The 26839-nt window shown below is 45.5% G+C and overlaps 9 protein-coding genes across 9 annotated transcripts; 5 read left to right on the top strand and 4 right to left on the bottom strand.

Moving 5' to 3' along the window:
* Nucleotides 1-879: 879 nt before the first annotated feature.
* Nucleotides 880-3801, top strand: TGAM01_v202982 (peptidase; the record flags this gene model as incomplete). Its single annotated transcript, XM_018800440.1, has 2 exons — nt 880-1585; nt 1652-3801. 2 exons carry the CDS (start codon nt 880-882, stop codon nt 3799-3801), a joined length of 2856 nt encoding a protein of 951 aa, XP_018666582.1.
* A 434-nt stretch (nt 3802-4235) lies between these two features.
* Nucleotides 4236-5882, bottom strand: TGAM01_v202981 (hypothetical protein; the record flags this gene model as incomplete). Its single annotated transcript, XM_018800441.2, has 1 exon — nt 4236-5882. The coding sequence occupies one exon, from the start codon at nt 5880-5882 to the stop codon at nt 4236-4238; it is 1647 nt and encodes a 548-aa protein (XP_018666583.2).
* Nucleotides 5883-6846: 964 nt separating this feature from the next.
* Nucleotides 6847-7850, top strand: TGAM01_v202980 (hypothetical protein; the record flags this gene model as incomplete). The annotated part of the gene is made up of 2 exons (XM_018800442.1): nt 6847-7150; nt 7204-7850. 2 exons carry the CDS (start codon nt 6847-6849, stop codon nt 7848-7850), a joined length of 951 nt encoding a protein of 316 aa, XP_018666584.1.
* Nucleotides 7851-8172: 322 nt separating this feature from the next.
* TGAM01_v202979 (hypothetical protein) lies at nt 8173-9855 on the bottom strand (the record flags this gene model as incomplete). The annotated part of the gene is made up of 1 exon (XM_024549104.1): nt 8173-9855. The coding sequence occupies one exon, from the start codon at nt 9853-9855 to the stop codon at nt 8173-8175; it is 1683 nt and encodes a 560-aa protein (XP_024406219.1).
* Nucleotides 9856-10735: 880 nt separating this feature from the next.
* TGAM01_v202978 (hypothetical protein) lies at nt 10736-11230 on the top strand (the record flags this gene model as incomplete). The annotated part of the gene is made up of 1 exon (XM_018800444.1): nt 10736-11230. The coding sequence occupies one exon, from the start codon at nt 10736-10738 to the stop codon at nt 11228-11230; it is 495 nt and encodes a 164-aa protein (XP_018666586.1).
* Nucleotides 11231-12293: 1063 nt separating this feature from the next.
* TGAM01_v202977 (hypothetical protein) lies at nt 12294-12665 on the bottom strand (the record flags this gene model as incomplete). Its single annotated transcript, XM_018800445.1, has 1 exon — nt 12294-12665. The coding sequence occupies one exon, from the start codon at nt 12663-12665 to the stop codon at nt 12294-12296; it is 372 nt and encodes a 123-aa protein (XP_018666587.1).
* A 4433-nt stretch (nt 12666-17098) lies between these two features.
* Nucleotides 17099-18848, top strand: TGAM01_v202976 (hypothetical protein; the record flags this gene model as incomplete). Its single annotated transcript, XM_018800446.1, has 3 exons — nt 17099-17494; nt 17548-17746; nt 17818-18848. The coding sequence occupies 3 exons, from the start codon at nt 17099-17101 to the stop codon at nt 18846-18848; spliced, it is 1626 nt and encodes a 541-aa protein (XP_018666588.1).
* Nucleotides 18849-19987: 1139 nt separating this feature from the next.
* Nucleotides 19988-21134, bottom strand: TGAM01_v202975 (hypothetical protein; the record flags this gene model as incomplete). The annotated part of the gene is made up of 4 exons (XM_024549103.1): nt 19988-20557; nt 20625-20681; nt 20741-20972; nt 21037-21134. 4 exons carry the CDS (start codon nt 21132-21134, stop codon nt 19988-19990), a joined length of 957 nt encoding a protein of 318 aa, XP_024406218.1.
* A 1667-nt stretch (nt 21135-22801) lies between these two features.
* Nucleotides 22802-25933, top strand: TGAM01_v202974 (hypothetical protein; the record flags this gene model as incomplete). The annotated part of the gene is made up of 4 exons (XM_024549102.1): nt 22802-22943; nt 23010-24203; nt 24266-24577; nt 24645-25933. 4 exons carry the CDS (start codon nt 22802-22804, stop codon nt 25931-25933), a joined length of 2937 nt encoding a protein of 978 aa, XP_024406217.1.
* Between the last annotated feature and the right edge of the window lie 906 nt (nt 25934-26839).

Genomic DNA, 26839 nt, shown 5'->3' with positions numbered 1-26839 from the left:
AGCAGCCTCTGCTAAACAAGAAAGCATACGTTCTTCATGATACTTGAGCAATGCTCTTAGTAGTTAATGACCAGGTAGCCAAATAGCAGGCTCATAAATGGCCGTGAAGTTAGATCCAATCCGAAGGAAACATCCAAGCCTCGAATGTTATGACTACATGAATTCTAAAGCAGAAACAAAAGACAATACCTCCGATCCCAGCTGTGCAAAGCTTCGTATCACGCACAATCCTAGTCACAGAACTCGACTGACACCATTTACCGTAACAGCCGGTCAGCTAGCGGCATGAGACTAGCGCCCGATACGAGGCGATATTGGGGTAAACCGCCTGTGATTCCGCAACTCCCCAGGCTAAAGCGCGCAATGTCTTGCTCTATTTGCAACATTGATACGCTGCCGTTGTCTTCGAATACGCAAAATCCCCGATTCTGCCAAGCTTCTCGTGATTCCTTATCGTTTTCTTCGCGTGATCTCATGTGGAAGTTGCTAGTTGCTGCAAACGTGAAGATCAATCCGGCATGAATTACGCCCACTTTTCCGGCAATTTTCCTCCCTTCCCTCGCCCATCGCAATCAAAAGTGGATTTTCACACGCTGAGATGGATGTTCATCCCAAAAAAAGGAGAGCCTCGTAAACGTGATGCTACCTCGTATTTCGATCGGCGTCGTGTCACAAAATTCTGCCAGAAACTACGCTGCTTGTATCACCAGACCGTCGCGTCCAGCTTCTCAACTGTACTATATGATATATAAGTGAGAGCGAACGAGGGTTGATCACATTCGGGCGCTCATTGATCAAGCCACAAGACATTCAGTTGTCTTGCTTGCAACTCAAATTCACTTGATTGGATGCCCCTGAGCCTGCTATTGGCCTAGAACAATGAAGGTCAAGGCCGCCTTTAGCCTGCTGGCCGTAACTGGCAGCGCGGCATCGCTCACGACTGTGCAACCGGCACAGAAGCCCAACATCACGATTGTTCCCAATGCATACATTATTGAGTTTCAGCCAGACTTCCATCCCTCTTTGCAACCTCAGCAACGCTTTGCCCAGACTCCTGTAGGCGTCAAAGCGGGCTACCAACTTCGCCATGAATTCAACTCCTTGGATATCTTCTCAGGAATTTCGGTCTCTTTTCACACAGACGTCGACCTTGAGTCTGTCAGGAAGGCCAATGGAGTAAAGAATGCCTGGCATGTGATGATTGTCCCTCCGCCTGAGCCGTATTTTAGAAACGGTAGCCCAAAAGCCAAGTCGACCAGCGGCAGTAGCCAATCGACCACTGGCAATAGCAATACAACTTTGCCCAATCTACGAGGTGTTAGCGGCGTGAACCAGCCCCTTCTTTCTACCAACATCCAGAAACTTCATGACGAAGGCATTCGAGGCAAAGGAGTCCAGATCGGCATCATTGACTCCGGTGTCGATTATCGTCACCCCGCACTTGGCGGAGGCTTTGGACCTGGCCACAAGATTGCTTTCGGTTATGATTTCGTGGGCGATAATTACACCGGCACCAATACTCCCATGCCGAGCCCTGATCCGCTGGCAACATGTCCCAGCGGTGGACATGGAACTCACACCCTTGGTAAGTACTGGCGACAAGTAATGCATTTCAGAACTGTATCGAACATTAGAACTAATACCGTGGCAGGAATTCTGGCCATGGAAGATCCCGATGATGTAGGCTTTGGCCTTGTTGGAGGGGCTCCTGATGCGACAATAGGAGCTTACAGAATCTTGAGCTGTCTAGGCTCTGGCACACCCAACGACATTATCATTAGTGCAATGCTTCGAGCCGCTGATGACGGCGCGGATGTGATATCCATGTCCATTGGAATCATCGGCGACCTATGGGAAGCTCTTAACCCTTTCGACCCAGTGGTCACTCAGCTCGCACAGAAGGGAGTGGCGGTTGTGGCAGCCGCTGGCAACTTTGGCCCTGCGATCTATAGTGCATCGATTCCTGGTATTTGCCAAGACGCGCTCAGTGTAGGGTCCGTGGAGAATGCGGTATATCCGACTCATTTCCAAGCCCATGATGAGAAAGACCGATTGGTAGATTATATATCGGTACTCCCTTTTCCAGGAAAGAGCAAGCAGGACATCTTCGTGCTTGGAACTGGGCTTGGAATACCGATCAATGATACTGTCGCCAGTGGCTGCTACCAACCAGCCTGGGATGCAGCGGCTAATGCAACTGTTGATTGGAACACGACCATATTGTTGGTATCTTGGGCGGATGATTGCGGTACTGGCTGGTATCAAGCTCAGGATTTGGGCGTCACAACCATCATGGCTTACCTCACAAGCGAAGATCAGCTCATCGAGCCAGATGAGCCTGAAAACGACGGCAGCCCCGAAACCTTGTGGTTGACCTACAATAGCTCAAAAGCAATTGTGGAAAACATTAAAGGCCTATCACCCAACGAGACGTATAGCCTGCAATTCATTTCAACAGGTTCACAATCTCAGCAGCTCATTGCTGACCCCCTAGGAAAGTTTGTGGATTCATTCTCGAGCCTTGGTCCTACCATCGAGATGACAATGCATCCTAAGGTCGCTTCGCCCGGAGGCACAATTCTATCAACATGGCCGCTTGACGCGGGTGGTTACGCCATTGTATCTGGAACGTCCATGGCAACGCCGCTCGCAGCTGCGAGTTATGCGCTTCTCAAGAGCCAATTCCCTCATCTAACTGTTGCACAACTCTTTGATCGTCTCAAGACTGCTGCTTCTCCGCTCCCAGAATACAACTCCACAATACCATTCACTTCCACACTTCGCCAAGGTGCTGGACTGCTGGACGTTTATGCTGCTGTCAAAGCTGATTCAACGATAAGTCCTTCGGAATTCAGCTTGAGGGACTCTGCAAATCCACCACCCCAGAATATAACCATAACAAACGATTCAAAACAGCCAAATCATTACACGTTTAGCCACGATCCAGCTGCATTTCTTCGAGCCCATGAAAACTACCTGGCCGGCGAACCAAACTTTGACACCAATAGCGCCTATACTCCGCATTCTGTCCCTGCGTCTGCTCAGTTCTCAACGACCAAGCTGACTCTCCAGCCCGGCGAGTCAACCACTATTACAGTGCATATTACGCCTCAACCGGACAAATATCCGTACTCGACGCCCGTCTACAGCGGATTCATTAAGATTTCCAGCGATAACAATGTGTACTCCATTCCCTACATGGGCTTGCCCTACAGCCGGGACGCTGTTGGCCCGATAACACAGAATGCCACGACGACAATACCTTACGCTAGCCCGCAGGTCTTGTCTATTCCAGGCGATCAGCAAAGCGTCTTCTCAGCTCAGGCATCTACGCCGAACATCGACACATATTATTGGAAAGCAAATGCTTCCGAGTCTATTGTCCCGTTCTTGAGGATCGATATCGGCTTGCCGTCGGCGCACATCCTCTACGAACTCGTCCCCGCTAACACCACTTTTATCCCGACCATCTATGGTTTCGATCCTTCCGTCAAGATAGACTACCAAGACACGCCTCAGCCCATCTTGCCTGGTTTCCTTGGAGTATCGACTTATGGCACAATACAGGAATACAATCTGACTAACGTTAGAGGGTCTCCTGCGACTAGCTTCTTTTATTTCTTTGATACGCCGACGCTATCGCACAATGGCGTAACTTACAACATCACCTCTGGAGATTACCGACCTCTTGCTCGCGCGTTGAAGTGGAATGGCAATGAGACTAACCCTGATGACTATGAGTCGTATCTCGGACCAGTCATAAGGGCAAATATTCCCGCAGATGTATTTCCCAGTCGCTGAAGTTGAGTAATTGTGCGCTATTTCAGCCGTAAGGGCTTATTCGATTAAAGCACGCAAATTACTGAATTTAAAGAAGCCAGACATAGCTTCGTGATTATATAAGATGCACTCATAATTATTGTGACGTACTCAGGGTACAGATATCTTTGCTCGTGAATATTACGTCACTGTTGCTCGTGCTGCATTCTGGTAGACAAATGTCTGAGTAGTATAATCCATTTTGTAGATCAGGAGCACAAAAGAGCATTATTTTTTGAGGTTACGGCTGAGATTATAAGATAGTATTCTACTAAAATAACAGTAAGTGAGAAAGTAAAATGTGATACCTAGTAATAGGTGGTGGCAATCTGAATGACATAGACAGTACGACTAAAATCATCATTTCCCTCACTTTTTTCCCTTGCCTCAATTCGCCATCGCATGGAGCAGTTGCCTCACAACTCTGCATGATAAGCTCCATGAAACCCGTAGCCCATGACAATGGGCATATGAGCTCGACCAATCTCTTTCATGGTGATGGCATCAATAACTACCAAAGAGCTCTTTTTCTCCGCCGAATCCATCGCCACAGTTAACAAGACGCCATCGTCTTCCGTCTTGGCTCCTGGTCGTGCTATGAAGATGGGCTCCGATGGCAATTGCTTCGTTTTGGGTGACCAAATTTTCCACGACTTCTTCTTTGTATCAATCTTGATGATTGAATCGGCAAAGTAGCCCATCTTCTCAACGTGGATGCCATAAGCATAACGGTAAGGCTTGCCCTTTAGACTTTCAGCAATGCGAGGGAGCTCGATATTCGCTTTTTTGTAAGGCAATTGTATATCAATCGTTGCGGTATGCGTGATGAGCGATCCGTTGGAAGCTTTGTTATACTCGTAGAATGGGAGCTTGTAGCGAGTAAACGAGCCAGCCAAATCATTCTTGGACGAGGCATTAGTTTTGCTGCCAAGATTAGCTCGCAAGTTTTCCACCATCGCAGCGTCAAGAAAGCTATAGTCCGGCATAGTTGGCAAATCAATGTAAATATCTCCAGAGGCATCCTCGAAAGAATTAATCTCGTGAAAAGCGAAGAAGGCATCTTCAGATTCGTATTTGGAGATGACGCCTCCATTGACAGGATCAATCACGTAGAATAAAGTCTTCCTCTCAGGATTCCAGGGTCCAATACTACTCAAGACAGATTCTCCAGCTTTCGTGAAGTCGGCTTGCCAGACGATTAGAATCACATGCTTCTCAGTGTGAAACAAGGAGTGGATGTAAGCAGGTGGTGCGTCGGTGATGTTGGCAATTATCTTCGTCTCTCCCCCAGGTGCTGTAATGCCGAAGACACGGTAGACGGGAGGTTTGGCAGACGTATCGAGCACATAGTTGTAGATGGCTTCCTCTGTCATTGCTGGATGCGCGCATGAACGGCCTGAGTCGCTCAGCAGCGGGTGGGAAGCCTGGTAAGTGAACAGCTCAATAGCCTCCAAAGTGACTGGGTCAATTTGCTGGAGTCTGTTGGTATCTGTAGTAGATACCAGCGTGTTAAGAGGGCTGCCCACGTTGCTAGAGTTGCGATCGAGACCAGGAAAGTTGGGAATGTAGGCTACAGGGGCGTTTGCAGTGGTTTTATTACCGCGTGCGTTTGTCCCGTCTCTGTAAGTGGTTTCAAATGCGCCAAAGATGATCTTGCATGGATCGCTTCCAAAGGTATTGCCGGGAAAGAGCCCGGTTTCTTCGATGAAGTGCATCAGCTCATCACTTGCGTTGCGGCTACGGTATGTAACAGAGCCATCAGCGATCTGAAAGAGATGGTTGCGACTAAAGCCGTCAAACCAATGCTCTGCAGTGTAGTTTCCGACATCCCAAGTTCCTGCAGCTCCGCGGTAGAGAGATCCGGTCAACCAGCTCGGGATGGAACCAGTGATCTCCAAGTGCGTTGGTGTTTGGACCTCATGAGTGGCATAGAAGCCCCAAGTAAGAGGATTTGAGTCGGGAGGAGGTCCAAAACTTGCTGCTAGATCGCCCGAAGCTTGAACGAGATAACTGCTGGCGAATGCAAGAGAAAGAAGATTGGTAGTTGGATGAAAGGGCGCCATTAAATCTATGCGTATAGTTCAAGTGTAGGTAGACTTGGTGCTTTCTCAAATAGAGCTGATGAAGTATGATGTCCGGATTGATTCCAACTCGGCTCTTTCACCTACGTTTATATACAACTCGTACTCGCAATTCTCCAGCACTGCCCTTGAGTAGAGTTATCGGCACTCTCCTTTTCTCTCCTTTTCTCCAGCATTCATACGTGTAAGTGCAACGCATGCTGACGTTCGAATATACAGCCACACTTTTTGCGAGAAAGGATTCAACTCCTAAAAATGGGCAATTGTATGGCGTTTGCGAAGGCTTGGCAGGATCGCCGCGAGAGTTGCGAGGGAGGGTTTGACTAATTATAGCCCCATAACTATGTCTGTCAAAATGAGGCTTGCGTAGTATCTGCATTGTATGCAGTAAGCTTAATGCTGAATTGCGAGCGGAGTCTTCGGCTCGCAACTCGATTGCTCGATTTGTCTTAGTGCAAGTCGCAACTTGACATCCACTACAATGTTAGTGGGACTCAATTCGGCTTTTATATGAGCTTGGCAGCGAATTCATGTCTTTGCAGCTGAAAGAATGGGCGTTTTATCGAGTAAGAGGAGGGTGGCTTCGCAAAAAAATACGCAAGCTGTTGAAACGATGATAACGCTACTTGTGCTAGGCGTTCCATCTATAATGAATTGGCGCAAGCATGAGCAGCGCTTTGATGACTGCATACATGTACATATAGTCCATGATGGTCTCTGTGATCAATTTTTAAGAGACAAAAACATTTCTTCAAAGTCTTTCTGTTGTTACGAAAGTACGATTCATTGCTCTGCCGCATTCTTTGTCCCTTGGCTATACCAGGCTCCTTCATCTTCTCGTCTCCACCACGCGCACACTGCCTACAGTCTATTAGATCTGTGGCCTCCTTGTCCCAGCTGCTTAAAAAATTCCAGAGGCGTTTCACTCGCATCTAATACTGGCCCAATGGCTAATCCGGGAGTTCAACCAAACTATATTGCCATTGGTGCTAATGCAAACTGCACCTTGAGTGTTTGCCCCGTCGAGGAGAGCATACTTGCCTACAGGCCATGGCTCACCGCCAACATCTTCTTTGCTGCCTACTTCGGAACTATAGCTCTGGTGCATATTTATCTTGGCTGGCGGTGGAAGAGCTGGGGCTTCATGGTTGGCATGCTGCTGGGCTGTGCAAGTGAGATTATCGGCTATATTGGTCGCGTTTTGTTATGGAATAACCCCTTCTCTTTTCCAGGATTCATGATAAACATTGGTAAGCTAAGAGAAACAACAATGAAGTCTTTAATGGTTGTATAGGCTAATTAGTCCAATTGTTTGCTGCAGTCTGCCTAACCACCGCCCCAGTCTTCTTCACGGGCTCTATATACGTTACACTATCCAAGACAATCAACTTCTTCGGGCCGGAACTATCGCGAGTCAACCCAAAGCTCTTTTTTTACATCTTCATTCCTCTTGATATCATCTGTCTTGCGTTGCAAGCCGCAGGAGGCGCCCTGTCAACCATATTGAAGGGCAACATTGGCGTTAACGTTTCAATGGCCGGCCTCGTGCTACAGGTCATTGTGTTGGTCATCTTCAGTGTTGCGTTTGCCGACTACATGATCCGGTATATTCGCTCTGGAAGGCGGCAGTTTCAAGGACAAGCGGTTTCCAATTGGCGCTTCGGTGCATTTTTTGGCGGCTTGACGGCCGCGATAGTGTTGATACTGGCTCGGTGTGCGTATCGCGTGGCAGAGCTCCAAGAAGGCTACGACAGTGCGCTATTCCATGACCAAGTGCCATTTATCGTGCTTGAAGGCGTACTCATTGCACTAGCTGTTGTGGCACTTTGCTTCGGCCACCCAGGGCTGATGTTCAGCCAGACGGTACCAGAGCGAAAATACGCTGCAACCAGCATGGTGAGCATAGTCAACGGTAACGACAATACCAAGCTTGGCATGGCTCTCAAGTGAGACGCTTGAGCTTTAGTTCGACCGTTGGCCTCACGATACCATTTTCCACTGACCAAGGAGCCTATCTCCAGTGTCTTATGTTTATTTATTGCAACATCAGAAACTCTGGTTGTCAAGTGTTTCTCGCAGTTTGTGGAGAGCGCTCAAAATGTTAGAAATGTAGTTCAAGTTTAGATGGTTATGTGAGCGAACGAGGTATTGTTACATGTAGATGTATGTCTTTTTGCTTGCTTTGTATTGTTTCTGAAATCATCTTCCTAGTTATGTCCATAAACTTATTGACATTGGCATTTACGCACGTCAATACATGTCAGAATAGATTTCAATATAGTTTTGTTAATGGGGTTTTTGGGCTGACAGCCAAGTTGGGAGAAGTAACTAATCTTAAGAAACGCATTAGCCCATAATAATTGTCAGCATATATACTCCCAGCAGTGTAGTTACCAATTTGTGAGCCCATGATAGTACGGGCTCGCACAATTTGTTCTCGAATCCATTTGTGTCTTTCTACGTCCAGTAGCTGAGCAAATGATGAACCGTGGCTCTGTGAGAAAATACCAATGAGCTGGCTAAGTGGAATCAAAATATGCCAAGGCCCTTGGGAAATGACGTGTTTAAAATGGTCATCCCGGCTCCAGTAATCGCTGTCGTTTCGGTGATCAACAAGCTCGTTGCTGGCTCTAAGGCGATGATGGCTTGGGAGGAAAATGTTGGAGTCGGTGAAGTCGTGGAGTGTTGCCATATGGCTGCGGTTTCCAAGGAAGAAAGGGACGCTTCTGCAGATAGAGTCGACCATCTTCTGGATACTTTCTCGGATGAACGAATGAGTATTATCTGAAAAGTCTAAATTGTCGGCGCTCAGCTCGAGACACTCGAGCAATACTTTGAGCGTTATTATACGATAGATTCGCCAGATGTTCCAGATTGAGGCGATCTGCACGGACCGATAGACGTCAAAGGCTTGCGAGTATGTTATCACAGGAGGGTTGCACTGCGGCATATGATCGAATGGCTCTGGCTGCCAGTGAACTGGGACTCCACCGACCCATGTTTTGAGTCTCGTGTCGACGACTGCGGCTTTGGCAAACAAGTCCGACAGCATATCTTCTGTGGATGAACTAGACAAACGCGCGTTGAAGAACTCGTGTTGGATATTCGCGACATCGATGCCAATAATATCGAGTAGCGAACTTGGATTCAGTGAATCGTTATGATATTGAAGCCAGGAGATTCCAGTAACCGGCAGGCTCTTCTTTTCGCGAATTGCAAATGAAACTTCGGCATGCAGAAGGTGATGAGCCAAGGAAGTGCGAGTTCGCGGACGTTTACTCTCCTGCTCTTGATGCCGGAGTAACGCTACAGAGCCGTCGTGGTGAGTTCGATTGATGCCGTTTGATTCCAACAATGCGCAGACGTTGTCGTGAAATTGGAGAGTCAGAGCGGCCACGACAGTAGCTCTGCTGAGACTCTCCGACGGGTCGGCAATGGCTGTTTGGAGGCGCGCGATGGCTTCAGCAAACGACTTGCGTGACGCTCCAGGCTTGTTTCCGAATCCCAGCCACCGCTCAAACATGGCGATGGAGACTGCCGACAGCGCAAGAGACGCGGCCGAGTCGTGGCGCTCGCCAGAGAGCACGAGAGGCAGCATCTCGAAGAAGCCCGTCGACGATGCGGCGCTGCGGCCCAGGGTAGCGAATTGGGTGAGGAAGAAGGACAGCGCAGCATCCTTTTTGTTTGGCGTTGGCGGTGGGATGATGGTCGGCTGCGCTGAAGTAGAAGTAGAAGTGCGCGAGGCCAACGCATCTACGCGTCGCTGAATCTGCGAGTCTTTCTCGTTGGTCCTTCTCACGTCGGTGACGAATCTCACCCGCGGCGGTCTTTGGCCGTAGCCTTCACATTCGCGGCCAAAGCGTATGCAGCGCTGGCATCCTGGCTTGCCCTCGTCGCATTTGACCTTTCGCCTCTTGCAGGTGTTGCAGCCCTTGGATCTCCCAGTGTTGACCATGGTGACTGTTTAAAAGCTGTTATGAGCTGCTACGTTGATTCAGTGCAGCCGTAAAGGGGTTCATGTTTCCTTGATCTGATTGAAGCCAGCACCTGTGGCTGAGCATGGCTACTGAATGGCTTGGCGGTCTGAATCCGCTGTTGGACTTCCATCAGCGCTAGTGATAGGTAAAGAGCGCCAGGGTTCTAGAAAGAAGCCGGGCACAGAACACTTCTTGCTCTTACAAGCCAATACTCAAGCTCTTCCAGCGTCCTATATCTATATGACTGAGATGTCAATGACGAGAATCCGGTATATCTTATAATGGTAAGGTACTTGGAGAGCTTGTAGCATCTCATACATGCCGACACCAAAGGGATGGATCATCGGCGAGAAAACGACAAAAGTACATGTAGTGGTATGTGACTCTGAATCTGCTGAAGAAAGTACATGTAGGTTAGCAGGCTGCATGTAAATAGAAGCTCTATCACTAAGGCGGTGACTAATATGACTGAAAGTAATTCACAAGGCTTTGACAATCGAATTAAATGCAGTTCAAACACTAATACTGAATAGAATAATGACATACAGGTACATGTATGTTACATGGAGACTGACACGCTTTTTGATTCGCTCGGAAGTCGCATAAACAACCGCCTCAATATGCACGCGTATTCTTCCGTCTGCGGTCAACTCCCGATCTCAATCCCCTCACTTTGCATCTTAGGTACCAACCGAAGTATTAGTTTTTCCCTATCCCAACGCCACCTCTTGGTAAGCGCCCTGCTGAAACCGCAATGTGGGCTTATAGACTCTGGTTTGACGCCTGGCTAGCATTCACTCAAGGTAAACAACTGACATTGCATAGAAAGCTGTGTTCATTTATGCTAATAAGACAGTCATGGACAACTATACCGATGGCTCGTCTACCGCATCTCCCCAATTTACACCAACTGAGACTGTTTTCGGCGAGGATTGGGATGGTCAGCGCTATGCGGTACCTTGGCCGGATAATAAATACAACATTTTCATAAACGGTACGAACCGGGCAATTTGCGCGAATAACGAGGGCGGTCTTTACGTGTACGACTTCAACAAGGACCATTTTCAGCAACACACATGGCTATGCGTCGAGAAGAATGGATATTTTGGCTTTGTCAATCTTCACACAGGCAAATTCATCGGCCACAAGGATGATGATAAACTGCACTCCGCGGCGTCTCAACATGAAGCTTGGGAGCTTATGACAGTGAGGAAGCATCCAGAAGGAGGCTACGAGTTGCTAATGCCACATTGGTGGCATACACTGAAGAAAGTGGGTGTCTCCGAAGGTTCGGATAATGTGATATTGCGACAGCATATATCGACTGTTTGGCAGTTTGTTAAAGTAGATTAAGTATTGTATTACATTGAGTACAGGATATGGCTGCGTGCCTTGCATGCCTAATTGTTATAATACACTCAAAGACTCTTCTAAATCGCGATGTTAAGCACGCAATGTACATGACATATGTTTGCTCGATTCTGTAATACTATTTACTTAAATAGGGATAGTATATTCATGTGAAAATCTTGACAAACGAATAGATTTATCATGAGACTGGAATATTCTCATACATTAGCTCGTAAATCTACGCCAAGTTCATTTGCCTATTATGCTCATCTCTGCCTGTTCAATATCTGCAAATATCTATCATCTATAGGCAACAGTTCACATAATACCTGGATACTCTTGTGGGAGCTTGAGACTTGGCGTTTGCAACTTGGCTTAGAAACGTTGGACAAGTGGAATTCAGGTAGCAAATCTAGGGATAAATTAGACACAAGGTCATTCGCAAAGGTAGGTGGAGTGAATAGAAAGTGTATCAGTAATTAAAGTCACCGTCCGATAAATCGGTATTTCAAGTGTTACGATTATCTAAGAGGGGAAAACAGCTATTCAATATCACCTATACTACGAAGAAAGAAGTATGGCCTGTTATTGTACGTAACGTTTGCGAAGCATCCCATCATTAGAGGCGTTTTCATGCTCTACAGGGCCGCATATGCCGGCACAGAGGACTAGCACGGGTCTAAGTAGGTAAACCACCGGGTTTTGTGGTCCTGCTGCCTTCCTGTGGCAGCCATGCTATAGCAAGTGTGCATATTTCTCGTTGAAGCAGAGAATCACACGCGGATAAGCGACTAGAGGCATAACGTTTGATAGTAGCTATATGTTCTAAATCAATGAGTGAAAAATAATGATATAGGCCTATATATATTTAATATAAGGAGGGACTAATTTAAAAACCGATGTAAATGCTTCCACTTGTGGCTCCAATAACCCAGTATTGTTCCGTAAGCACAAATTATTTTTGTGTGGGCACGTATCTTTCTGTAGTTGAATCGTACCAAATTAGATGGTCAAAAAACCCGACCCTCCGTCTTAGATCCCTCCCAAGCCCTCAGCTTTGGAAAGATTAATGCTTAGTGCAGGCAATTGTGAAACCGTGCTCCCAGTCCACAGGCTGCTGAGCGAATCTCTCAAAGTCCTTTGATGGGTTGAAGATGTTGGCGACCTGCTGGACTCTATTTCTCACAACGACGCAGTCGACATTTTGGAAATTGGCAACGAAGAAAATGCTGGTAACAAGTAGTTTGCCGTTTTTGAACAGATTGGAGTGTCCGAAAGCCTGGCCAATGTCCACAGGTCTTCCATCGAGAGGAATGGAGGCGTCGCCATTTGCTCCAGAGACGTCGTTTGAAAGTTGCACGGTAACCTTGCCTGGGGAAGAGGGAGCTGCCGAAGCAAGAGCAAGTAGGGAGAGAGAGAAGGCGATGGCAGAACGCATTTTGGTAGAGTTATGAGTTTGAATTGATAATTGTGATTAAAGAATAGTTAACTCTTGTTCGGGTATTGTTGGCTTTGAGTGCTTTGAGTGATATGCTCAGTGCAACAGTGAGATGAAGAGCCGTTTATATAGAAAACAGTCAATATACACTTTTTGAATATCAAGTATCATACTTCCTAAATCTGAATTGACTTTGCACTTCTTTACAGCTTCAAATTGTCAACTAGCAATAGACTTCGCTTGACACCGGAGAGTAGTCGATCCGCTTATGAAGAGTATAAGCTGACTTTTTCCCTTCCAGCAGCCTTAGCCTCAAGCTAGCTGTGGCTTTGTTCAAGATACTTTTCTCCTCAGCTCACCTACGTCACTTTGTTAGGCGCTGCTTACATCTGAATAGTGCAAGTGGAATGCAAGAGTTAAGGTGAGTAAAATGTCCAGACCGAGTATCGAAAGTATCGAAGTAAAGATCGTGGAGTGACAATGAGGTGGAGCGCTACGCTATCCACGGATAGCGGATAACCGGACCTGCCATCTGCCTAGCGAACTGCTCTAGTAGATTAGCGTAACCCAAAAATAAACTGACAGCCATGCTATAACAAAGCGTTCTTCATAGACAATGAAGCCTTTGTTCTCTAATGTCACCGCCATCTCGGGCAAAAGTGGAATCCCGCAATTGCTTGTGAACTAATCAAAGTTATGTACAAACTGCCACAATATCTTATGCTTTGTTAGTGAAACTTTGCAATTTTGACAACCTTCTTCATGTTGCAATTCGTCGCCGGGATAGCGAGGATAGAGGTGACATCACCAAGTTCCTTTTCTTTTCTACATGTAACGGGCAGAGCTTCAAAGGAAAAGAAAAAAAACCAGTGTGATCAGTGGACGAAACACTCTTCATGTTCTTTCATCAATGATGTCTGAAGCCTGAAAAGAATTGCTTTTGACATACTTGCCAATCTCGTCACTACCATGATGTAGGTTTGCCGGGTTCACCTTGTGCGGGCTATCCGGGAGAGTGGCAAATGGCACATATCATCAAAAAGCTCGGGAAACATGGCACATTTGTTTCCCCGCCGGCCATCAGATTGACTGTCACGTCATGCGAGGCGCTCATATGGACGCCTCACCTGATATATGATAGCCTCATTACATGAAAGACTACTTTATTCCATTAGGTAAATTATTACACTGGAGATATCATCATGATGTGATAGCGTCCAAGTCGTATTCTTGGACAAAAATGAACCCAGCTGGCGCGTTACGCATCCCATCTCTTATAACAATTGCTTTAACCACCTTTATCATCCTAAGTTAAAGCGCTTCTATTATTGGTCTAACACAAGTAGTAATTAAGGTCTATGTACTGATAAAAATGTTTTACGAGCATATAAAAGTGATGCAAAACAGCAGGTACAAGTCGACTCTCACACTATTCGAACAAGTCCAATTACCCACGCTATCCGGCGGGAATTTCTCCCGTTATTAGGTGTGAGGTTGAAGCCGATACAGTATGAGTTAGCATCTGTAATAGTAGATTTTACACGTAGTGACACCCCAAATATGAAACTTGCAACACTTGGGTCAGACTGGTAAATTGGTTAGGCGCTGTATTTCGACCCCCATTAAGTCGCGGCTGATACGGAGTAATAATTAGCTAAATACTTTTGCAATTTTCCCGCGACGACACAGAAACGCATGTTGCAAATGCAATACAGACGGTGTTGGCCTGTACAGACATTGAACTGTTTGTGATTTGATTATAGCAAGTTAGTACTCGATCGTGATATGAGCGCAGTCTATTGAGATGACCTTCAACACTCATTTTCTTGGTCAAAATAGCTAATTATAGCCAAATCCGGTGATTATAGTTTAAAAAGACAACATTGATATAAATGACTGGGCCCCATCTGATCACATATAGTCCATATCTAGTTTAACCTTGGCTACATATGTTTAACTAATGAATGTCATTTGGTAAGATCCAGGTCATCTAATCTAGTCAGGTACATGGGCTTTGTAGTCTCTGCCTTACTCAGGGCAATTCAGCCTCAGACCTATATCTCTAATCCGTATAGTGGTGGATAAGTTGCCGTAACCTAAGAAAATGCATACTGGTATGCTGCCCGAAGATCGGTGAATGGCCGAGGTTACGCTAGACACTCGGTACGGAGTTTCACGAGCATGCATGTATCTCTCAAAACGGTATGAATAGTCATACAAGGAGCACTATTGCGGGCGCCTTTACCCAAACCAACGCTGCTTGTATTGTCGCACCAACATTCGCGCAGACTCCTACCTCCCTGTTGGCTCCAACTTGCATCGCCGACAGTCTGTTGGGCGAGGGTATCGGGTGGTAACATCGAGACAATCCTGCGCGCGCTTTATACGTAGATGCTCTCGGTCTACCCTTGGCCCCGCGTTACGCTGCCTCGAGAGTGTATCGGGTGGTTGCATCTATCTCTTCGTAAATGTAGTACCTCCATCTCTGTTGTCAGTGGCCTCCAAAGTCGAACACGTGTCCACTAAGAGTCCGCCTTCTTGCACGCATCAAATGCATGTATGTTTGAAGGCGACGACGTGTCTAATGTTTTACATATACTATAGCAATAGGGCGAGTTCGACTGACGATATCTTGGTGTGGTATGGCTGCATGTCCTAATCTAATGTAGGTACTGGACATTAAGTTTCCTTCGAAACGCAAGAGAGATAGAGAAATGAATGCGCCCAATTTAGATCTGCTATGTTGTAAAGCTGGGCGTTAATCCAGAATTCAGAATGCTGCATACCGTCACTTGTCGTGTCTTAGTGTATATGAGCATACAGATATAAATTGATCATAGGTAGCAGTATATTGATATGGATCTAAAATATTCTTGATATTATTAGAGAGCATATTCACAGCCAACTCGCCAACTCAAGCCCTCATGCGCTTCTAAGTTATTTGATAGATTGCCCCGCAATAGCATTCTACTCATGTTGCTTTCTTAAACTCATAGACCTAGAACGGCTGCCTTGCCCCCTTGTCCTTCTACGTCCTTCTGTCTTTCTTAACTTCTAACACATATTTCCCAACTTTTACAACTGAACTTATTGTGTATGCTTTTGTGTCCTCATCAAAAGAGACCACAGTATATACTGCATCCTTATAGCGTACCTGTTTACCATAATAGGACTTCGGGGGTAAGGTCTTTGCACTTTCAGCCACAGTTTGTAGCAAAGCTTCTAGCAGTTCTTTCCCAACTTTTCCGAGTGAATTTATCATGTACGTTTCTGTGGCCGGATCATAAGAGGTTACAGTGTATTCCACCTTCCCATATAGTACCTTGTCGCCATGTTTGAACTTTGGAGGCTTATGAGAATTAGAAATAAATAATGACCTTGATGACACACATGAGCCTTGATTCTGAACGCTACATCTGATACACCGTGGGTTGCCAAACTAACCAGCATAGTACCTCTAAGGCTATTATCGTTACTCAGCACTACTTGCCTCCGACAAATCTTTTCAACCTGGCGCCGATTCTCGATCTTTCATAAGCCTTTGCGTCTCCTTGAACAGGGTGAACTTTTCCCGGTTAGAGAAGCAGCTGGAAACTATAGATCCTGCAGGCGTGAACTATTTTTTTATGTGGTTAGGTAGCAATCGCGAAGACAAGAAAATAAACTGAGGTCCGGAAGCAGGCCGCTAGTGCCTTAAGCATGATATTGCCAATTGCCACTTCGTTAAAAGTAATGAGAACAGTAAAGACGGTTTTCTAAATAAAGAGCATCAAGTTTTTCAACCCGAGCTGCTATGAATCGAGCGATTTTGAGCTGATACAGTACCGGTTAGCATTTTCACTAGTGGATCTTAGTATATATTCTTGGGGGGAGAAGCTGCAGCGCTTCGGTCGAGCTATTGGATTGGCCAAGCTTATATGTCGACCTGTGACGCGCTATTCCTGAAGGGTCGCGACTTATAGGGAGTAGCAATTGGCTATATCTACCATCGACAGATCCTGTTTTCCCGCTTCTTATACTTATACAGCGACCTTAGATAATCGCGCGTTTTGTTTCTCATACCCACACAGTGTGACACCGTCACCTTAACTAATATGAATTATCTAACCGTAGCACGTCATAACAGTAGAATACCTAGCCGGATTAAGTTTGACAATATATCCAGATGAGTTTCATCTAAGGTATTACCGAATCACCAGCTCTATTTTATCGATCAAGAGGAGTTGGATTGTAACAATCTGACTCAAAAATCAGAGCTCATGTTAGGTCGGTCCACTCTCCATACTGTTTGGGTAGCTATAAGGTGACAACAGATACGGACATCTGTAGCGGTGCTGAACTTCCATTATGAACACATATCCCTGAAACTCGCTCATCTGCTCAGGACTTGGTTCTCAACACACGTTCGCCTCTAGCTGCCGCGATCAATTGACATGGCTACTATCACACAAAATGGAACAGAGCAAGCTTCTGATATCGCTCAACTATGGCAAAATGCAGTTGAAGACTACGAGAAAAGAACCAAGAAGAGTCTTCATGGAGGACAATCCGACAATATAGAACTGCTTATGGACAAGATGGAAAATCGATTCAAAGAATTTCGGCACGATAAGTCAAAACCAGATAAAGTGCGAAATGCATTCAGAAACAACCTGAGTTTAATTCAGAAAATGGCCAACGCCGTCCAAATAGCTGGAGGTGCCACATCAGTACGACTTGGCTTAGATATTCCTATGCTATTTGATCCGGTTGGAACTGATGATCCGCAGACATTCTCCTCAGCAATACCAGCTGGTATGGTTTCCACAGCTTTCGGGCAAGTGATGCAGGTACAATATCCTAAAACAAAACACCCTTATGATGACTTTGTTAACCCCCCTAGTCATTTTCTTCAATGTCGGCCGACTACGATAAGATCATCGGATTCTTTGAATTCACTCAACGGTTCCTCAGCAGACTCTCAATGATTGATGATTCGATCCCACAGCAAAAACCGCTGCAACTTTGTGTTGCTCGTGTCTTCTCAGGCATGTTGACTATTTGTTCCATTGCCCAGGAATATGCGGAAAAGAAAAGGCTTAGTAAACATACTCCCCAGCCATGTTGTGTCAAGTATTGAATAGCGGGTTTGATGACTGATTACTTCATCTAGAAAAGTGGTTTAACAATTTGGTCGATGGATCTGACAGAACTCTCTCAGCAGCGGTTAAAGACATGGAAGATGCTGTCAACGAACTAAATCAGACAGTTGGTCTGACAACATTCCAGGCTGCGAAGATCTTGGGCGAAGTTGTCCACCAGATGAATGAGAATATTGACAACCGGATGGATGCCATCAAGACAGACACAGAAGCTGTTATCGAACAAAACGTAGCGCTGCAACTAAAACAAGATGCCATGATAGAGACACAACAAGATGTGCTGTCAATATTGAAAGAGCAGTCTCGAGTATTCAGCAACACAGTGCAAAGTTTTGGGCAAATCCAAATGGGAGCTAATTTTCATGGGAGTTTTAAGGTTAACTTGCTGAAACTGGACGTGGTGTGTCTCCGACTGGCACGCTGGGGTCAATCAGTTGGAATAGCAAACTTTGACAGGGCAAAATCTCTGAAGACTACAAAATTAGCTCCAGAAAACAGGGAACAAGTCCAAAATCTTCTGAACCAGATCCTTGAACTATTTGCAGACGCAAAAGCGGCTTCCAAAAGATTTGAGAAACGAAATGAGGATGTCGCTCTGTCAGCTCTGGATCCAATTGAAGAGCTAGACGGCGTCTCAGCGCTGCTTCACGAGAAGATACAGGATATAGTTAAGAAGCGCCAAGGACAGTTCGAATTGGAGTCAGATGAATGGACTCTATACGAAGAGAAGAATTTCGCCCGACTAATTGAAGATATTGGCGAGCTGCTGGACAATTTGATCGAGCTCTTTCCTGGAATTCGAGAAGATCAGCGCAAGCTTTGTGAGGAAGAAGTATCGGAGATGCGCAATAAAGGGGTCAGGCTTTCGTTGATAAAAGACATCGCTGCTGTTCAGGATAAGCTGCTAAGCGACACAGCTGCGAAAGCCATGAAACCAGCCACCACCTACTCGAAAAGCGTGGTGTTTTCAGGTGTCAACAGTGGTTTACAGATTGGGAACAATTCGGGTCAAATTAGCAATATCCGTTTCGACACCTGGTGATCACGCTCGGCTTGTAACAAGCTCTTCAGCCTGGATGAAATGCTTAGCATCTTGGGCAACTCAGCACTATGAAGACTGTGCGATACAATATCAATGACTGCGTTTAAGGATTGAGATTTCAAATCTACAGCAATTCAAAGTATTGGGGATCTTATGCTATACTTTAGAAATATCTTCTATATTCTTTCATCAAGAATGGATTGGTTAGGAAACATAATAGACTTTCTATTAATCAAGAAGTACATGGGAGTTCCAGGCTAATATGTCGCTCGAAAGACATAAATGAGCACCGCTGCTTACGCCTACATACAAATCAAGCTCATGGATACTAACGTTAATATTCATATATATAGTGCATGTGCATGTAGTCTATTTACTTCCATATTAGGCTCTGGTCTGCGTCGTTAACTCAGTAATCTTTCAATCTCTTCTGTAGAATTAGATCTTGTCGCGTTAGGGGTTGTAACTATGGATAGTCTTAATATAGCATAAGATTTATGCTCCCCACAGGAAGAAGCAGCATCTCACTATCTGAATTGCTTGTACAGAGTGCACGTTACACTACCTCTCACCACGATACCTACCCATATTTCTGGTTTATAAGCAGAACCAGTGATATCGATGCAGCGTTTGCGTGTGAGCTCTCCAAATATATTATTGTAGTTCCCTTCCCCTGCCAACACTGCGTCTCTGCAAGTCAAAAAATCTCAGATAGTTGCAAATTTACTTGCTTGTGCTCTCCAGAGTCGGAAATGTAACCCTACTACTAAGTTTTGTCTTCTAGCAACCTAACGTTCACTATAAAGTCGTGATCTTATCATGTATACATGCATTTTCAAAATTCTTCACTTCATAATTACTACTAAATTAATAGTCTTCGATCAAGGTCTGGAAAAAAATACTGATAAATTGCACGTGCTCAGCCAGAAGGTTAGAACGCGGCGCCAGGCATCGTTTTCACTACGGATCCCTGAATACATGGGCGGAATATATGTACTTCGTTCAGAATCCAGACATCCAAATATGCGTATATAGCCTAAAGACTTATTGATTCTCACCCTACCATATGAAGACCTATCTATAGGGAAGTCCACTGTCAACTGCACCAGTCAGAATTGGTAAGTTCTTCCAGGTCATGCTCAGTATGTTGTATTGAAGGTGAGCCCACGAATACCAGACTTATTCGTCCCGATCTGCATCCCAGAATTCTTTGATCCTGAAAAATTGACGCTGGGCTCATCGTGTTCTGGGCCGTTATGCTCTTCAGATGCTCGGTCAATTTTTTCAAGCCAGTCAGTAAGAGTCTGCAGCACCTCCTGGAAATCATCGTCACCACTGTCTACAAACTGACTCAACTGTAACTGGCTGCGATTTAGCAACTGTGGCTTTGGGCCTTGCGACAATTGGGCCAACTTCTCCTTGACAGTGGGTTCTTTGCTGGCACGGAAACTCTTGACATCAATGATGCCCTCATTCTTTCTTTTGAAATCGAAAAATTCCTGAGTTTTGGAGATGATTTCCGGGAATTCTTCAGGCAGCGGTAATTCTTTAGGCAACTCATCGTCTTTCAACCCCAAAGCATATCGGAAATATTCCTTGGCGGCTGGCTCCAATCCTTCCTTGAAATGCGGTGTGCCCAGCAGTAGAATACCGCGAATGCAAGAAACGATTTCCTTTCCGTATTCATCATCAAGCGCGTCTACAATAGACTAGATACATTTCAACATCGAGGATTAGCAAGGCGGTCGGAGATTGAGATGATTATCAGATACCTACACCCTCTAAAATCACTCCACCTAGACAATGCGCAACAAAAATTATTGGTCGGGTTTTCTGTCTCATTATCAGTAAGATAACGTAATAGATTGGAATAAGTGCATAATTGTACTCACACTCTCTTTGTCCTTTCGGAGCTTGGCCAGTCCGTTGATTAGACGCCCTTGAATGACCATGGCGATCGAAGCATCGGTCTTCCCACCAGAGTGACTAATCTTTTCTTTATATGTAAAAGATAAGATTCGTGCATCCGGTAGCTCAGGGGCGAGGAGCATGTGAGGCCAAAAGACACCATCGTCAGATGTCCAACAAGGGTTGTTGCCCAGCACGCCATGGATAAACACGATGCTATGGTGCTGACTTAGTACGTAGATCTGAAGGGGATATAGAAATAGAGCCATGTTGATCTTACTCGACTTTGGCTTTGGTAGAATCTCGAATTTTTGTGAAACCTTTTTCTTTGATAGAATCGATAATTTCGCTCGGAGTTTGGGTGGGCTTGGCTGACATTGTTTAAGAATTTGGATACAAATAAAATAAAGTGGTGATGAAAGTTCGTAGTTATTGCAGAAGGAAACATGCACGAATAGAGGCCAGCAGAAAATTCAGAAGATACTCCCTGGTTATTTAAGAGCAATATTAGGTGAAAGATCCTTCTCACTGGGCGTACTCGCATATACATCGTAGATTTTATTTTCCTAGAATCATATTGCCGCGCTATTTTACTTCTGGTCAATGTGTCCGAGCCTCACAACAACGAAGCTCACTAGCACTAACCCTTGTTCTATCTCGCTTCCTGAAACATTTCCATCCAATGAATGTCTAAGTCGGAGCCCAAGGCTGAGGTCTGCCCTGCATAAATAGCTTTCCCATCAGGCCCTCTGTCCAATTGGTGTCAAGCTCGGTGTCGAGTCGGTGTCTGATCTTAATTAAAGGAATCGGTCTATTGGAGACTATTGACAATGCTAAGCTGCTCATCTCGTATTCACGGCTGAGAATCCTTGCGAATATTGCCTTATTGCGCCTCGTCTTATCTCTATCCAATAGGTATTCAACTCGCTATTCAGTCGGTGACTAGGGTATCATCAATGTAAAAATATGTTAGCTCACTGTAGGCTATTTCCGATTCTTGGCCATTCACTATATGCTTTCATTTTCATTTCTCTTGGCCTGATAGCCATTCGATAACCCATGAATGATTTCAGCTTGAAGTAGTTAGTATCTCATATTTTAGTTACTGTGTTGCATTTGATTGATTTATAATGCAATGCTGGGTCAAGCCTCCAATTCCCGCTCACCAACTCTGTTGTACGTTTGACCCTAGGTTTTCACATATCTTAGAATATACGTATTAAGCCATCCGCAAAGACAATGGTTTCAATCTCAGTACTAACTAGATTTTGCAACCACGGTGATGGTAGCATTACAGGCTCAAATGTATCAAAGTTGTTCTTGCTCATTGCGGTACGATCTTGTAACATTTTACTAAAGTGCACGACAAAGGACATCAGCCGTACGTGGATATGCTCAGCCAGGCATCTGGACCGACGTGGGCGGCTTATTGGGAAAGCCACAATGTTTTCTGAGTACAAGTCGGTGTGAGAAAAGAAAAGAAAAGAAAGAGAAATATCAATAAAATGACGTCAAAATAAGGCTGCGAAATATTTGACTAGCCATATGGAGACACATTCCTGACTGCCAAGGACGGAAGGATTGCTAGAGCTTTGAAATAGGGTGTTGCCATTCACCTGAGCTGAAGCAGATGAAATTAAAAGGTGGCATTGCATTTCACGTAGCACAAAATTAATGCCTTATTGAGGAGGGGAATCATTCGTTCACTGGTTTCCCAAGCTAAGGCCGGCACGGCTGAAGAGCGAATCCTTGTTTTTCACCGACTTAGGGGCTCAGCTTTCAGATAGTCTTAAAAAAAAATTTATATCACCTTCTGGTTCTTACAATAGCCAACTTTTTTTTAAAGCCATCATGTCTCCCGGGTCAACCTTCCTCTATAACACGAGATAAGTTCTATACAAGTCAACAAGTTATCAGGTAGGTGACGTCGCAGCTGCTACGGACAACAGAAGCTTTCGTGCTTTAAGCTAACAAATAGACTCGAGATTTATCAATAGATCCCAGTAGGATTACTCTTCGCTTCTTCTCTACCTTAACAGTCTATCATGGCGGAAAGAAAGATGCGCGCCGAGATTAGTTTCTCCAAGTCTCACAACTCTGGCTTACAAATGGGTGGAAATACGGGCACTGTGAATGCCACGATGAACACGACGAACACTTTTGCTGAAGGAGCCACTGTTTATCTGGGTAAGCCGTTCAGTACCTCTCAGTGGATGTAGTAGCATCAAGTGTCTAACCATATTTTCAATTCAGGCGGCTCATCCCCTCAAAGCCCCGAAGACCAATTTCTCGATGCTCTAATGGGAGGTGATACTGGCCTTGGAGTGCCAATTGAACCACCCGAGCCTGGTACATGCTCATGGATACTCACAGAACTCCGTTCTTGGAGAGAGGGACCCCCCGATCGCCCCTTGTGGATTAATGGTAGCTCCGGTTGTGGGAAAAGCGTCATGTCTTTGTTCATTCTCAGAGAGAAACAAAAATGGATCTCTTCTGAAGAAGAAGCAAATGGGGAGATTATTGTTGCGGGCAGTTTCTGCGATAGACATCCCAACCGACAGGCGCCTATTTGGATTTTGAGAACTCTTCTATATGAAATTCTCAGACAAAATCGCGATCTGATTGACACCAAAGACCCAGAGTTTTGGCAGGAGTCTAAAACCCAAGGGCAGCTCATTCTGAACCTGGACGCGTTCGAGTCCATTGATTCTCTCGCAAAATTGCTGAAGCAGATTACGAACCAAGCGAATGTCAGTGATGTATACTTGGTCGTTGATGGCCAGTATCAACAACAACAAGACGCTATGGATTTGGAGTGCTTGTTCAACCTTGTCTCGAAACAATGTGGCGAGAAAAATCCCCGCTGGATTTTTTCCACCCGACCCAACGATCTGGACCGCTTGATGCAGAATGCACAAGTGGTAGACCAGTTCGAGAAGAACAGAGGGGATATTCATGTTGTGGCTCAGACCCGTATGAAATATCTCCAGCGTCTGAACAGTGCCATCACCGATTCTTTGATCGATGAAGTCGTCAATATCATAACGACGCGTGCCGAAGGCATGTTTCTATGGCTTTCGCTGGCCCTGAAATCCTTGGGGAACGGCACCTTATGGGATATTAACGAAGTTAAAGACAAGCTTCAAAAAATTCCCTATGATGTTCAGGCCATCTATGGAGATATTTACGAGCATCTGAACATAAAAATGCGAAGTTTACTCTTATGGGTATACGCCGCAGGTCGCTCGTTAACAATTAGCGAAGTTCTAATAATGTGGGCGCTTCAAGACGATGCAAATTCCGTCAAAGAGATTAAGAAAAAGTCTCTTAGCCCAGATACCATCCGCAATTCTTTTGAGGGTAATTTGAAAGCGCTCCTTACTCTTCACGACGACAACTCCATTCACTTTGCCCATCCATCCGTTAAAGACTTTACACAGCAACTATGTACAGACTCGGATAAAGGCCAGAGACGAGGGCATCTCAGCATAGCTAAGACGCATAAGCAGCTAGCAGAACTGTGTCTCTCTTATTTAAAATTGGAGGAAATTCGATACTGCGCGTACCGGAGCCTCCGGTTGATGAACATGGTATGATCGACAGGGCAAAGCGCGAGAAGGAAGTCGAGCGATATTTGGGAGAACACCAGTTTCTTGAATACTCGATTACCTTTCTTGGTCTTCATCTAAGAGAGAGTGAGAAAGATGACCATGAGCAAGTCGACATCAATGGACGAGATGATTTCTTTAGTGAGAAATCCGAGGCCATGCAGCATTGGGTCAAAGGGTACGATTTGTTGGTGCGTTGCACAGCAGGTAAATGTATGAAGCCTTTAGAACACCATTCGCCATGTCTTGGTGGCTAACTTTATCTCTCAATCGTTATTAGATACCGGCAGCACAAGCAGCCTTAGCCTTCTTTTCATTTCCGCCCGACTCAATCTCACGTCGCTGGCTGAGCGGTTCATATCAACAGGAAATGCCCTTGCGTCGCTCCTCAATCTTCCAGGCGTCAAAATGCTCGCTGGAAATATGGTCCGCTCCCAGCTCGTTGACCTACCCGACATCAAAGGGTGGCGCGCTCTACATATCGCTGCAGATTCTGAAGCTGAGAAGGTGGTAGAGTGGCTCCTCAAGAATGGCGCTGCAGTAGACTCGGAAACTATTGGATTGATTCGACCTGGACGCACTGCTTTACACTTTGCTGCCTCAAAGTCTAGCCATGCAGCTCTTCGCATTGTTCAGACGCTACTGGATGCGAATGCAAACCCAGGCGAGCCCACGATGTTTGGAGGAAACACTCCGCTTCACTATGCGGTTCAAGGAGGCTCGCTGGAGATATTAACGGCTTTACTGGATCACAAATCTGGTCGAAAGCATGCGGATCCAAACTACGCCAATTACTCTGGGTTTACGCCGCTTCATAAAGCTGTTGCCATCCCAAACGGGGAAGCAATAGTAGAGCTACTGTTGCAAAATCACGCCAACCCTTCAATACCATCATCACTTGATAAAGTAGCAGTGGCTCGCGGAGTGAAGGATGTCACTGTGGCGTCCACAATCAGAGCTGTATCAATCATGAAGCCCGGAAATATGTGGAAAACGGCTACAGACGCTTTTCACGGGGTTGCTACCAATAAGACTGCCCTGCATATAGCTGTGGGAGTGAAAGGAACAGAGGAGACTGTCAAGAAGCTTCTGAAATGGTACGCAGATCGCGACGACATGGCAAATAACAAAGATTCCATGGGATATACGGCATTGCACTCAGCTGTGAATGGTGACAGCTGCTCTACGCATGTCAAGCTACTGGTTGATTCGAAAAGGGTTGATGTTAACGCAACAGATGAGACTGGAAAGACAGCCTTAGTGCTCTACATGCGAAAATTAGGCAAATCTCAGCCACTTTCCGATATCCGCGATCTGAGAGCTTCGAAGCAGGTGCTTGATGATCTGTTGGAGGCCGGTGCTGCAGCAGAAGTCCGCGATAATGAAGAGAAATCTGCCATTGACTACGCAAAGCAGGCAGGACTGACATGGGCTGTTGAGAAATTGAGTTCGGTTCTCGAGCTCCCTGTAAGTCCGGACGCCGTTCCAGAGCCCCAAGCCGAGCCAGCGCAAGGTGTTAGAGGTATATTGAAGAAGACAGGATTGGGAAAATTCTCGAAGATGTTTTAAGCCCATTATGTATTGTTGTTAGTTTGATACGGATAATATTGTTACGTCTAGATAATATCATTTTTTTATTGCTTAATATGTTATGCTTCAAGCGAGGGTTTTGTGTAGCCTAGCATGCTAAAATCCTGCTCTCTATCCTTGAATTCTATATATATTACAAGAAAGGCACGTTATACTACAGAATGCCTCGATTTATCTGTTCTCCCCATCCACAGCCTGGTACCTGAATGCATTATTCCGTATTATGCCGCTGTTGGAGTGGTATGTATGATCCAGGTCAAGACCAAAGTCGGAGGAATTGGAGGGCTTATGGGATTCAGTAAGCATGTAGAAAGCAAAGATAATTCCCTCAACCGTCTCTCTAGGATTCAACATGGCTAAAAATGCCCTCACACCAAGGAACCCCCCTTGGTAAGATCTCGGAATGTCTGCGTAACCGCCTGATCTCTCGATATCAGCACCGCGGCCGAGTAGGTATGGTTGAACGGAATAAGCCCATGCTATGAATGCAGAGATGGGCACCATCTCAATGCAACTAAGTAACGCAGGTATTCCAATGTGGAGATCGGCATATGTAAGCTTCGACGTGGGATTGAGGCTGCTAGTATTTTGCAAGATCAAGAAGATAATCTGAGCGACATTTACGTTAGCATCCACATCTTACAATGAGTATCATATAGGATAAGGACTATTCTTACACTTTGCACGAAGCTCAGAAATACTATAAGCTTGAACGCAACGAGTTTCACCATAGGTTTATGAACAGCAAGCTCAGACTTCAATGTCTTGACGAACACGAGGACAGATGTGACGGCGACTGTGAGTGAAGTTTGAGAGATAATAGTGATCTAGTCATGGGTAGGTAGTTAGCAGTAGGTCAAGTTGTGAGGACCAGCACAGAATTGA

This window comes from Trichoderma gamsii (genome assembly GCF_001481775.2).
Source record: "Trichoderma gamsii strain T6085 chromosome Unknown Scaffold_7.2, whole genome shotgun sequence".
Lineage (NCBI taxonomy): Eukaryota > Fungi > Ascomycota > Sordariomycetes > Hypocreales > Hypocreaceae > Trichoderma > Trichoderma gamsii.
Note: the sequence above shows the minus strand (reverse complement) of the source record. Positions and strands in the feature narration are given on the sequence as shown.